Raw genomic sequence first — 13,727 nt, forward strand, 5'->3', positions numbered from 1 at the left:
TGGCCCTGCCTGGTATCCCCAGCACCCGGGGGAAACCAGGATTCTCTGAAAGACATGGCCTCCATGTCCAGCCTCCCCCGGTCCCAGCCCAGACTGTGAGCTGCCTCTCAGCTGCTCCCCTCTTCTGAGAGCCCCATCTGGCTCCCTGGTTATTAAGAATAAAAATTATAATGATCATCACAGGACAGCAGAACCGGAAGAGACTTAGCTAAACTGTTTCTCTTTTGCAGAAACTGCAAGTCCCCTGATTTCCAATCCTTTCCCTCTCCTGCAGAGTAAGTGGTGGTCCCATCGGGGGGCTGGAGAGGGCGAGGCAGGACAGGGAATGAACTTGGCCGGCCACATGCAGCCAGAACCTCCCCAGAGCGTCTGACCTGGGCTGTGTGAGACGAGCCCTGGGCCGCCCTCCCTCCCGGGCAGACCCGGCAGCTGTTAGAGATGGGCGGAGGGCCCAACCCTGGGCTGGTGAGGAGTTTGCACAAGGATGGGGCGGAGCCCTGGCAGGCAGAAAGCCTGCCGCCCCCAACCCCTGCAGGAACCCAGGCCTTCCCAGTCGTGGTCACCGGCAGCCTCAGGACACCTCTCCCGAGCCCCATCTCAGCTGTCCTCTTCCCTCTGTTCCTTCACTCTGCTTCCTGCCCCTCTGGCTTTTTCTTCTTCCTTCCTCTCCTCTGCCCTCCTCTCTGCCAGGTACTGGCGTGAGTGCTGGGAGCAGAGAGCACCCTCGCTCCGTCCGCACCTGCCTTCTCTCCTCCTCGCCTCCCTCTCTATCTCTCCTCTCCTGTTCCCTCTCCGCGCCTGGTCCCCATCTCCTCCCTCCTTTCCGCGGCCTTCTCCACTCCTTACCCTCCTGTCTTGCTGCTCGTTTCCCTCTCTCCTCTGCCCTCGTGTCCGTTACCTTGGCTTTCGTTCGTTCATTCATTCATTCGTTCTTGTGTTTACTCGGCAAACGGTGACCTCCGTGTGGCTCCACAGGCAGAGACCTGGGCTGTGATGCAAATGAGACTCGGTCCCTGCCCTGATGGGCTCTTGGTCTCTTGTCCCCTGCCCCTATCTCAGGTGCCCAGAACAGCGGCTGGCACGCAGTAAGCACTCAATAAATGCCCACTCGATTGAGTTAAATGGTCTCTCTCTGCATGGCTTCCTCTCTCCATCGCTCCTTCCTCCCCCGGCCTCTCCCTCACGGGTCTAGTGACAAGGGAAGCAGACAGGCTAGGCCCAGAGCCCCGGGCACAGAGACCCAGTGTGTGTTTGGGTTCCTACTTCCAACCTGCCTGCAGCCCAGCAAAAAGGCATCCGCGTCGGGTCCGCCCCTCACGCGGCTGCCTCGGTTCTCCCCGCAGAACCCTACACCTGCGGCGCCTGCGGGATCCAGTTCCAGTTCTACAACAACCTGTTGGAGCACATGCAGTCCCATGCAGGTAAGGGGCCCAGCGGTGCGCTGGGCATGCGGCTCCCGTCCCCTGCCCTTCCTCGATTCCTGCAAGTGGAAGAGACGCCAGAGCCTGGCCTGAGGCCCCTGGGGAAGGCCGCTCCCTCCTGGAGAATGGTCACAGGACATGGAACGTGCCCAAGGGAGCTCCAGTCAGTCGGTCTTTGTCACAGGGTGGTCTTTGCCCTGGGGCGCAGCACAGTCCCTGTGGGAGCACAGTCACAGAGCGGGGCAGATTTGATTGAAGAAGGCTTCCTGGAGGTGGTGGCTCCTGGGCTTGGGCCTAAAGGCCAGGTGGGAGCTAACTTGGAAAAGAGACAGCCAGGCAGAAATGGAATGTGGTTTGAGATCAAGGTGAGCAGAGGCAGAAGGTGGAAGTGGAGAGGGGATGCAGCCCGAGGCAGCCTGGGCTAGGGCCCATCTCAGAACAGCCTCGTTCATCATAACACTCCATGGCCTGGAAACCGGTCGTCCTTGAACTTGAGCACACGTCAGAACCACCAGGGGGGCCTCACAGATTCGAGGCCCCACTCTGAATGTCTGATTCTGTAGGTCTAGGGGGTGGGGGGCTAGGTTTTGCATTTACAAGTCCTTGGGCAGTGCTGCTGCCGCTCTGGGGCCCACACTTTGAGAACCACTGCTCTGGAGCTGCAGGCTCCATCATGTGCTACCCAGGAAAGCTTTTTACCAAGTGCTTCACCACCACGCGACACGGGTGTCCATCTCTCCAGCTTGCGGCATCAGCTCCCTTGCTACGTACCGCCCAGCCTCTAAACCACACCTCCAATTGTGGTTTTTGTCACAGCGGCACCCGCCTCCTGATATGTGTGTTTTAGTCAGGAAGACACTATTTGCTGAAAGAAATAATCCTCAATTCTTAGTGGATTAACATACAAATCATTTATTTCTCACTCACGTTATAGCCTAGCAAGCGACCTAGTTGGGTGGCTTCCACGCAGTGATTCAGGGATCCAGGCTTCTTCCCTCTTGTGGCTCCACCCGCACCCAGCTCCTGGGAGTCCCCTCTCTCTGGTGGGTGGAGATTGAGGCTGTGGGGAAGGCATAATGCTTTGTCACTTCAGAGCACAAGTGACACATGTCATAGATGCTTAAATCCCAGTGGCAAGAGTCGGTCACATGGCCAGCCTGAATCCATAGACAGAAGTCTGCCCATAGCCACTGCCCAGGGACAGCTAGACACTCTGCAAAGGGAAACTAGCTGTCCCTCCCCACCTCCTTCAGAGTAATCCTCTAGAGGCATTAGAAATGACGTGCGAGAAGTGCCTGGCACATAATGGTGGTTTGGCAGTTGGTAGGTACTGTTACTTCTGTTGTTATTGTTGTCATTATTATTATTATTTGTATCCATCTTAGGTTTGCAGATCTTTTGAATTAATATCATCCTCCAGGTCTAGCCTGACTAGCACCTCTTTTAGGCTAGGTACTGTTCTATTAGTGTAACCTGTATCATTTATTCATTCATTCAGCATATATTTGTTGGGTATCTGCTGTATACTCGACACTAATTCAGATGATCTTTGGGGGGGGCTTATTATTTATTTCTATTGAACTCTTTAAAATCAGGACAGAGCTCTGGAGTAGCAGCCAAGACACCTGAGCCCCAGTTCTGCTCTAACTGCGGTGCCTTGGTGCTGTGTGACTTCAAGCAGCAAACTCTGTCTCCGTCTCTCAAGCAAGACCCCCAGATCTCGAGCTGCCCTCCTCACACCAGGCTTCCCATGTCTCCTGCCTCCCTCTTTCCTTTGTCATCAGCCATCCCTCACCAGGGAAGGCCTTGAATGCCAGCTCAAGACATCTGGACTTGACCCCATGGGGAGCCAGGAGCCCCAGGCTAGTGGCAGCAGTGGGCAGGCTGCTTGGGGACCACAGCCTGAACATATCTCTTGGTCCCGAGAGTCCCATAGCCCAGCCTCCTGTGTTCCTCCTCTGAAGCCTCCTGCGCCCCACCTGTGCCCCCTCCCAGCTTCTGGAAGCTGATCGGTGATGAGGAGGAGCGTCTGGGTGCCAGTGCTTTCCCATCCCTCAGGCAGGTGGAGGACCAAGGCCATTAAAATGCAAATCAAGGCTGAGCCTTGAGGTGGCCCCACCTCTCCCAAGCATCTTGACTTGTTTTCCACGCAGAGCTGTGGGCTGCTTTGTTCTGGTCCAGCGCTGCCAGAGAAAGCCTTGCCCGCAAAGCCAGTGCAAAGCCAGGCGGAATCCCAGCCACACTGAATTGGGATTAAAGGATTGGTTCCATAGAGAGAAATTAAGCGTCATGAGCCACGCAGTTCACAGCACCGCCGATAAGGAGGATCAGCCTCGAATAACACCAATCTCATTAAGAAGCTGCTGAATGGCACAGGGTAATTCCCACTAATAAACTTCCTTTCTCTGCTGTAGGAACTTGTCTTGCCTTGGTGACAGTCGAGGAGCATGCTGTGGCAGTAACAATACTAACAAGAGTGAACATTTAGTGACGTGCTTTCTGTGTGTCAGGTGTTGTCCTGAGAGCTTTCCATAGGCTGGTTCACCGGGTTTTCCTGAACAAACCTATTGGGTAGTTGACATTTTCATCCCCATTATACAGATGACGAAACTGAGGCTCAGAGAACATAATCGCTAACCCAAAGTTGCATAGCTCATAAAAGTATCTGATATTGTTGGAGCTTTTAGTTGGTGCCAGGCCTTGTTCTAAGAGGTTTACACATATTTGCTCATTTAATTCTCAGAACAACCCTCGGAGTTAAATGCCCATATTAGCTCTAATATACAGATGAGGAAACTGAGGCACAAAATGGTTACGTGACTTGTCCAGGGCTGTGCAGTCACAGTGGCAGGACCAGGATTCAAACCCTTGCAGTGAACTCCAGAGCCTGTGCTCTCAGCGTCCACCCTGTGCGGCCTTGGGTAGACCCTGGCGCAAGATGAGCAGAGATGGAAGAAGCCCCCTCGTTCAAGTACAGGCAGGAGCATCCCAGCTAAGAGGGACGTGGGGACTCTCGCAAGCAGCAAGCAGGTTGGCAGCTTGGCGGTTTTAGGATTTTGGAGGTGGCCACACCTGGTTTTGAATCCCTTTGAGTCTCTTCGCCTCTCTGGGCCTCAGTTTCTTACCTGTGAAGCGGGTTTGTTCAGTGTTCTCTGCAGGGCTGGGTGAGGGTTCCAGAGATGCCAGATAAAAAGTGTTGCAGGCTGTGGCACATTCTAAGACCTGACAACAGCAGGTGCCTCTTTTACCATCCCCTGTGGGAAATATCTGCTTTCTCCTCCCTGCAAAGGTCTCTCTCTGGGAAACCCTTAATTCCAGCTTTGCATCTGTCCCAGACACAGCTGTAGGGGAGGGGAGGGCACATAGGGGTAGCCACAGGTAAGCTTTATTTTCAGCTCAAGCTATAAATCAAGCCTTTTCATGGATCTTTTACCTGGTACTTCACTTATAACCAGGACTGGTATCTATGGGATATGGAGAAAAAAAATGTTTTAAATCAACCAATACTGCACATTGTTCTCTAATACTCGCTTGAATGATCTCAATGCTAAGTCCTGCAGAAAGAGAATGAGAGAGTTATCCTGCAATTTACCCAGCCCCGGGGGCGGGGTCGGGGGGAACTGAGACACAGAGAGTTAAAGGGACTAACTTGGTGTCACACCCACAGCCACGGCAGGATTGGGTTCAGACCCACAGCTCTCGTGTTCCTGTACTTGAGTGGAGAAAGTCAACAAGAAAGGCTCCTTGTTTTCATTGTAAAGCTTGTTTCCCCTTCGTGAATGTCAGGTCTGTCCACGAAAGGAAATGCATTCTCTGCATTGGGAAAATGCAGAGAGGATAGAAAATGAAGAATCAGCTGTAAGCTCACTGTTCAGAGCTAACCACTGTTAGAAACTTTTAATGGGTTTCTTTACAATCTATTTTAAAATTGGATTTATGGAGCTATAATTTACATAAATAAAATTTACCAGTTTGAAGAGCACAGTTTGATGGGTTTTGACAAATGCATACAGTTGTTTAACCACCATCATGATCGAAATATGTAACGTGACCATCAACGTAGAAAGTTCCCCTATACCCCTTTGCAGCCGTTCCCTTTCCCCCACCCCAGCCACTGGCAACCACTGTCTGTTTTCTTTTGCTATAGTTTTGTCTTTATATGGAGTTATTGGCATTTAATCTCTTATGTCTGACTTCTTTGACTTGGCGTACTTTTGAGATTCATCTGTGTTCTGTGTTGTCAATGTAATTCCTTTATATTGCTGAGTAGTATGGATGTACCACAGTTTGTTTATCCATTCACCAGCTGATAGACGTTTAGGTCTCCAATTTGGGGCTACTATGAATAAAGCTGCAATGAACATTCATGTCCAAGTCCTCGTGTGGACATATATTTTTAACTCTCTTAGGTATGTACCTAGGAGTGGAAATGCTGGCTCATATGATTACTCTGTTTGCCCATCTGAGGAATTGCCAGACCATTTCCTAAAGTGGTTGCGCCATTTTTACATTTTCTCCAACAGTGTATGAGGGTTTCGATTTCTCCACATTCTTGCCAACACTTTTTATTATCTTTGTGATTATATGTTATTATTTCCCATTGAGCAGTCAGTTGTTTTTTAAAGAGATTAAAAGTGAGGGGATATATTTTTTGTATATATCCACATACATACAGTTTCCAGCACTCATTTCTTTCTCTATATTCAGATTCTTACGTGATAATGGCATTTTTTCTTAGACCTGAAGAACTTCTTTTAATATTTCTTGTAAGACAAGCCTGGGGTTGGGTTTGTTTGGTTGGTTGATTGGTTCTTTGTTTATTTGTTTGTTTTTTTTTTGTCTTAAAGTCTTCATTTCATCTTTACTTATGAAAGATATTATCACTGGATTTAGAATTTTAGGTTGCCATTTTCTTTTAGTACTTCTATTGTCTTCTGGGTTGCATAATTTCTGATGTGAAGTCTGCTGTCATTCTTATTTTTTTTTTTTTTTTGTTCATCTATATATAATCTTCCCCCCTCTGGCTACTTTTAAGATTTTCTCTTTTCATTGGTTTTCAACAATTTTATTATGATGCAGTGCTGTGCATTGGTGATGTTTTCTTCATGTTTATTTTCCTTGGAGTTTTTTAATCTAGTTTATAGTTTTCAGTCTAGTTTGTAGTTTTCATCTAGTTTTGAAAATTTTGGCCATTTTCTCAAATATTTTTTCCACCCCACTCTCTTTTTCTGGGACTCTCATTTTATATTTATACGTGTGTGTGCGTGTGTGTGTGTGTGTGTGTGTATTAAACTGCTTGATGCTGTCCATGCTCTGTTCATTTACTTTAATCCCTTTACCCTGTTTTTCATGTTGAATAGTTGGCCCTGTCTCCCAGTTCAGTGATCTTTTCTTCCATGGCACCTAATATACTTTTATCCCATATGTTATATTTTTTTTATGTACATTTTCTAGAAGTTCTACTTTAGTTGGTTACTTTAGATTTTGTTGGTTTTTTTTTTTTTACATTTTTTCATTTCTCTCCTCATGATCATATTTTCCTTCATGTCTTTGAGCATATTTATGATATTTACAACAGCTGTTTTTAAGGTCCTTATTGGCTAATTCCATCATCTCTGTAATTTCTGGATCTGTTTCTGTTGGTTAGTTTTTCTCCTGATTATAAGTCGTATTTCCTACTACTTATTGAATACTTGATATTGTGGATTTTACAATGTGGGGTGCTGGATTTTGTTGTATTTCTTTAAAGAGTGTTGAACTTTGTTCTGGCTTGCAGATTAGTTACTTAATGATCACTTCTACATTTTTGAGGCTTGCACTTAGGATATTAGGGCAGATGTGGAGCACCCTTCAATGGATGGCAAATTTAGCCCCAGTGATGTAAAGGGGACTCTACCCAATTCCTCATGCATTGAAGTCTCTCCATCCTGACTGATTGCAGTACAAATTGTTCCCACCCATGTGTGTGAATCCTGGGGATTTGTCAGCTTACTGCTTTCTGTTAATAGTAATTCTTTCTCATGTCTTGTGGCATTTGGCCCTGTGAGTGTGCAGATTAATGTTCAGCAGAGACTCGGGGGAGCCCTACTGAAGGCCTCCAGAACTCCGTGTAATTCCTTCCTCTTTGGTACTTACCCCTGTATATTCTACCTGCCTTGGGCCTCCCTGAACTTTGATCTCTGTCTCTTCAAATCTCTGAGACCCTGTGCTCTGTTGCAGTTCTCCTTCTCTGTGCTACAGTTTGGAAACTGCCTGCAGACAGTACACTGGGGCAGTCGTAGAGCTTGCCTACTGTTTCTCTTTTTCTGTGATCACACCCTGAATGCCTGTCTGAAAACATGAATCATGCTTTGTAGTAGTTTATGTCAGGAATGCACATCCTGCAGTAGGTCATCCTAATGAGCAGCAAGTGAAAATCCCCCTCCCCATCTATTTTGGATGCTTAGATTTATTTGACCATATCAAAATGCCTACATAAACAATACCTACAGACGCTGAAGGGAGGCAGGAGGATCACTTGAGCCCAGGAGTTCAAGGCCAGCCTGGGCAACATAGCGAGACCCCCATCCCTTAAATCAATCAATAAATCAATCCTATAAAATTGCGATCAAATCTTGCTTTGCATTGACTTACTTTCCCATGTTATTACAGTCTACCAAACTACCTTTCTAGTAGTTTCAAAATATTCTTTGAAGTGTATGTTCCATAGTTTCTTAACTCGTCTTGCCAGTTGATCAGGTAGAAGTTAAGGAAATCTTTTTTCTAGGTATGAAAAGTATGGCCTGACCTCTAAGGCCTAATGCCTTTAATTGAGAAGAATGGAAGATTTCAGGCACCTCTGAACAGATGTCCTTAACCCATTCATGTCCTTAACCCATTCATATCCTTGGGTTGTGAATTCTATGTTTAAGATGATATCTTAAGGATATAAACCCCCAATCAAAAAAAAAAAGGTACAGAGAAACAATATTAAAATATGAGTGTATAAGAAAAACAGACTGTCTTTCTCTGTATGCTCACTCAACACAGAACATGTCTATAACCAAATATGTGAGTTTTCCAGTTCTCTGTGGACACTGACTGGGTGCCTTAGTCCATTTTCTGTTGCTTAGAACAGAACACCCGAAACTGGGTAATTTATAAAGGAAAGGAACTTATTTCTTATAGTTATGAAGGCTGAGAAGTCCAAGGCCAGGGGGCTGCATCTGGTGAAGCCTTCTTGCTGGTGGGGACTCTGCAGTGTCCCGAGGTGGCACAGGGCATCACACAGTGAGGGGGGGTGAGCTTGCTAACATGCCAGCTCAAGTCTCCCTTCCTCTTCTTATAAAACTACCAATTCCCTTCCCATGATAACTCATTAGTCCATTAACCCGTTCATCCATTAATGGACTAATTCATTCATGAGAGGCAAATTCCCTTGTGACTCAGTTACCTCTTAAAGGCCCCACCTCTCAATACTGCCACATTAGGGATTAATGTTCATCATGAGTTTCAGAGGGAACACAAACCATGGCATTGGGTGTGCTGCGGTTTAACTCAGTTCTGACACTGTCTTCCTGGAGGTAGCATCAGATCTTACAAGTTAAGGGCTCAGTTCCACAAGACTACTACTGCCGGATGCCAACCCAAAGTCCAGGTGGTTGTCGCCTGTTCTTCTGGCCAACCAAGTTATAAATTAGAAGTTCTCATGCCCCCCTTTTCAGGTTTGATGATTTGCTAGAATGGCTTACAGAACTCAGAAGAAAGGTTTTCTTACTAGATTTCCAGTTTATTATAAAGGGATACAACTCTGAAACAGCCTGGAAGATGCAGGAAGAGATGAATAGGGCACGACATGTGGGAAGGGCATGGGCCTTCCCTGCCCTGTCTGGGCACAGCACCCTCCCAGCACCTCCTTGTGTTCACCAGCCCTGCAGCTCTCCAAACCCCATCCCTTTAGGCTTGTATGGAGACGTCTTACCTAGGCATGGACAGTTACATCATTGGTCATTGGTGATCAGCCCAACCTGGAGCCCCCTGCTTCCCTACCCGGAAGACAGTGGGTGGGGCTGAAAGTTCTATCACTTGGGAAATTTTAGGGTTTTAGGAGCTGTGTGCCAGGAACTGGGGACAGGACCAAAATGTATCTTCCTATCATATCATAGTATCACAGTTGGGCAGCTCAGTTCATGGCAGAACAGCAATATTAGAAACAGCAGAGCCCAGAAACCTAGGACTGGCGTGTGGTTCAGAAAACTGTGTTGTGTCATGAGATAGAAGACCTGCGTAGCCATCTGTAATGACAAGAATGTGACTCAGACATTCCTATTCAGAAACTATCCTATCCATGTCCAGGAGTGGCCATGCACAGAGGAGAATAGACATATACCAAATACTTACAACTGGATACAACCATATACGTACGAGTTAACAAAAAACTAGAGAAATATATGGAGGAGACACCCAGGAACTGGGGACCTGGGATCATGTCCTAGCCCTGCTGCCGTTTTCTGTGTGATCTTGGGTAAATCCTTTCCTACATCTGAACTTCAGTTTCCACGTCTTACAGTGAAGGGTTTGATAATTTAGTACTTTGTGTCTTGTAAAGGGCTTTGGTTTGGTTTTGTTCATTTAATGAAATCTCTAGTAAATATACTAAAAAGACAAAAATAGCATGTTTTAAAGAAGTGGGCTTGTGTGAGGTGCTTTTGGCCACTTGAAGCATGACTGGTTCCCCTTCCTCTGTAGCAGAGCCGGAACTCTGTGGCTGCTCAGGGGGAAGGCGTGGGGTTCCCAGCCAGGCTTCCCATCACGGAGAGTTCACCCTCTACCCGGCGCTGTACGCAGCTCTTTCTGGCGTTATCTCTTGTTAGTCCTGCCAGCGGTCATGCAGTGTCATGTCGTCATCTTCATTTTTCCAAATGATAAAAACGAGGCTTTGTAAGCACACATAGCTGTGTACGGAGGAGCCGGGGTTTTAACCTAGGCGTGGGTCCCAAAGGCCACGTTTCGCTGTCACCCGCCACACTCTAGTTCTCACACTCAAGGTAACGCACTGTCCCCTTTGTGCCTATAGCTGACAATGAAAACAACATCGCCTCCAACCAGTCCCGATCGCCACCCGCTGTTGTGGAAGAGAAGTGGAAACCGCAGGCCCAGAGGAACAGTGCCAATAACAGTAGGTTCCCGCAACCAGGGCCGGCCCTGGGGGCTTGTGGAGGTCCTTGCAGCCCCTGCTATGGTTTTTCTGCTCTGCCCCTATTCCCGCCACTTGTGCCTTCTGTGATAATGCAGGATGGTGCGTAACAGCTTCCAAAGCACTTTTACACGTGAGACCTCATTTGCGGGAATTCTCAACTCACAGGATGAGCTGAAGGAGGCCAAGGGAGAGGAGGTGATTTTTTAATTTTGTGATCAGAGAGCACCTATTAGTGCCAGAATCAGAAATAGAACCCATGTCTGCCAATTTCTCTTGGTTACCTCTTCCTGACCCTATGGTCCTAGGTATTTTATTTCCTGAAGATTCCTGTGTTAGAGGCAATTTAAAAGAAAAAAGGTTAAACTAGTTGACTTCAAAGGTCTAGGTTAATGATACATACCGCAGGTATGTTGCACACATACCACATACTCTATTCCTATGCTCATGGCAGGCATTACTAATCAAATCATAGAACATTATCCCTTTGAGGTCAGCACATGTTAAAAGCAGCCAGCACCACCAATTTGTGTGTAAAGAGAACTCTGTTCGCTCGATGCTTAGGGTATTAGGCTGCTGTCAAACCAAACAGCCCCAAATGCCAGAATTAATCCCATCTCTCTTTGTGTCCCCTGCCAGCCACTACCAGTGGTTTAACACCCAACAGCATGATCCCCGAGAAGGAGCGGCAGAACATCGCAGAGCGGCTGCTGCGGGTCATGTGCGCCGACCTGGGTGCGCTGAGCGTGGTCAGCGGGAAGGAGTTCCTAAAGTTGGCCCAGACCTTGGTAGACAGTGGCGCCCGCTATGGGGCCTTCTCGGTCACCGAGATCCTGGGCAACTTCAACACGCTGGCGCTGAAGCACCTGCCGCGCATGTACAACCAGGTGAAGGTAAAGGTGACCTGTGCCTTGGGCAGCAACGCCTGCCTGGGCATTGGCGTCACCTGCCATTCGCAGAGTGTCGGCCCCGACTCCTGCTACATCCTCACGGCCTACCAGGCCGAGGGCAACCACATCAAGAGCTACGTGCTGGGCGTGAAGGGCGCGGACATTCGTGACAGCGGCGACCTGGTGCACCACTGGGTGCAGAACGTGCTGTCGGAGTTCGTGATGTCGGAGATCAGGACAGTGTACGTGACGGATTGCCGCGTGAGCGCGTCCGCCTTCTCCAAGGCCGGCATGTGCCTTCGCTGCTCAGCCTGTGCCTTGAACTCGGTGGTGCAGAGCGTGCTGAGCAAGCGGACGCTGCAGGCCCGCAGCATGCACGAGGTCATCGAGCTGCTCAACGTGTGCGAGGACCTGGCGGGCTCCACAGGCCTCGCCAAGGAGACCTTTGGGTCGCTAGAGGAGACGTCGCCGCCGCCCTGCTGGAACTCAGTGACGGACTCGCTGCTGCTGGTGCACGAGCGCTACGAGCAGATCTGCGAGTTCTACAGCCGGGCCAAGAAGATGAACCTCATTCAGAGCCTCAACAAACACCTGCTGAGCAACCTGGCGGCCATCCTGACGCCGGTGAAGCAGGCCGTCATCGAGCTGAGCAACGAGAGCCAGCCCACCCTGCAGCTCGTGCTGCCCACCTACGTCAGGCTGGAGAAGCTGTTCACGGCCAAGGCCAACGACGCGGGCACCGTCAGCAAGCTGTGCCACCTCTTCCTGGAGGCGCTCAAGGAGAACTTCAAAGTGCACCCGGCCCACAAGGTGGCCATGATCTTGGACCCACAGCAGAAGCTGCGGCCCGTGCCGCCCTACCAGCACGAGGAGATCATCGGCAAGGTGTGCGAGCTCATCAACGAGGTGAAGGAGTCCTGGACCGAGGAGGCCGACTTCGAGCCCAGCGCCAAGAAGCCCCGCTCCGCCACCGGCGACAACCCCGCAGCTCAGGAAGACGACCGGCTGGGGAAAAACGAAGTGTACGATTACCTGCAGGAACCCCTCTTCCAGGCCACCCCCGATCTCTTCCAGTACTGGTCGTGCGTCACCCAGAAGCACACAAAACTCGCCAAGCTCGCCTTCTGGCTCCTGGCGGTCCCAGCCGTGGGGGCCAGAAGCGGGTGTGTAAATATGTGTGAACAAGCACTTCTAATCAAAAGGAGGCGACTGCTCAGTCCAGAAGATATGAACAAACTCATGTTTCTGAAATCCAACATGCTTTAAGGCTTCGGGGGAAAAAAAAAAAAAGAAAGAAAACAAAAAGAGAAGAGAACATTAGAAAAAAAAAAAAAACACACAACACTGTCACAAACAAAGAAAAGGAATTTAAGTTCTAAACACTGTGGACCTCATTATAAATGCCCCCTGGAAACATAAGTGCTTTTTTTCCGTGTGTGCGTGCATGTGTGTACACACCCACATGTGTGCATGTGTCTGAACACACATGCTGTGGTTGTGGGGGTGTGGGGGGCTCTGTGCTCATCTGCACGGCCAGAGAAGCTTCGCACACACGTGCGCGCACACACAGCCCTGGTGCGTGCACACACGCCTGTCCGCGGGCGCGTGCGCATTAAACTGGGTGTGTCAGGAAAGCTGAGCGATTGGGAAAGAGGGAGATGTTCCACCTCCTTTTCTCAGTGACGGGGCTTTAAAGACTCTGTTTTCAGGTGTGCAGGTTGGTAGAAAGCTGTTGTTGTGAAATGTTCAGGCAGCTGAGATCTGAAGTGACTTGACGCTCTCTGCCCTCCACCCCCTGGTCCCCCGTCTCCCTCCCTGCCCCCGTCCCAGCCCTCCCCACCCCACACCCCCAGCTGCTCTGCCGTGGATTCTCCAAACTGCATCAGACGTCAGTTGCTGCACTGGACTTTGTTTCTCGTTCATCTTCAGGGCATTGAGCTGCTGCCTCTGTGACACCCCCCGGGTGTCCCGGGGCAGCCGCCTTAGAAACACACCTATCTATCTCCCCAAATCAGGAAAGGAGACTTTACAAATACGAAGCTGACATTTTGCTTTATAATATAAGAGAGAAAAAAAACAAAAGACATTTTTCAGAAAAGTATAGACACTGTCTCCACTCCTTAATATTTTTTCCTAACATTTGAGCAATTTTTACCTTGTTTTGGGGATTCGTTTTATTTCTTCAAATTTGCTTAGACTCTGCTAGGAGGCACTGAATGTCTATAACTTATGTTTTTTGGA

General features: G+C 48.9%; 1 protein-coding gene across 3 annotated transcripts in view; it reads left to right on the forward strand.

The window, feature by feature from the left end:
• Nucleotides 1-12,762, forward strand: part of ZNF618 (zinc finger protein 618) — a 163,782-nt gene extending 151,020 nt beyond the window's left edge. For all 3 annotated transcript variants that reach the window (XM_012641146.1, XM_012641147.1, XM_012641148.1), the window contains 3 exons: nt 1,344-1,421; nt 10,477-10,578; nt 11,236-12,762. In XM_012641146.1, the coding sequence (XP_012496600.1) occupies nt 1,344-1,421; nt 10,477-10,578; nt 11,236-12,752 (1,697 nt within the window). In that variant the 3' untranslated portion in view covers nt 12,753-12,762. The remainder of the gene's footprint in view (nt 1-1,343; nt 1,422-10,476; nt 10,579-11,235) is intronic.
• Nucleotides 12,763-13,727: the final 965 nt, after the last annotated feature.

The sequence above is a fragment of the Propithecus coquereli genome, unplaced genomic scaffold (assembly GCF_000956105.1).
Source record: "Propithecus coquereli isolate 6110/MARCELLA unplaced genomic scaffold, Pcoq_1.0 Scaffold163, whole genome shotgun sequence".
NCBI lineage: Eukaryota > Metazoa > Chordata > Mammalia > Primates > Indriidae > Propithecus > Propithecus coquereli.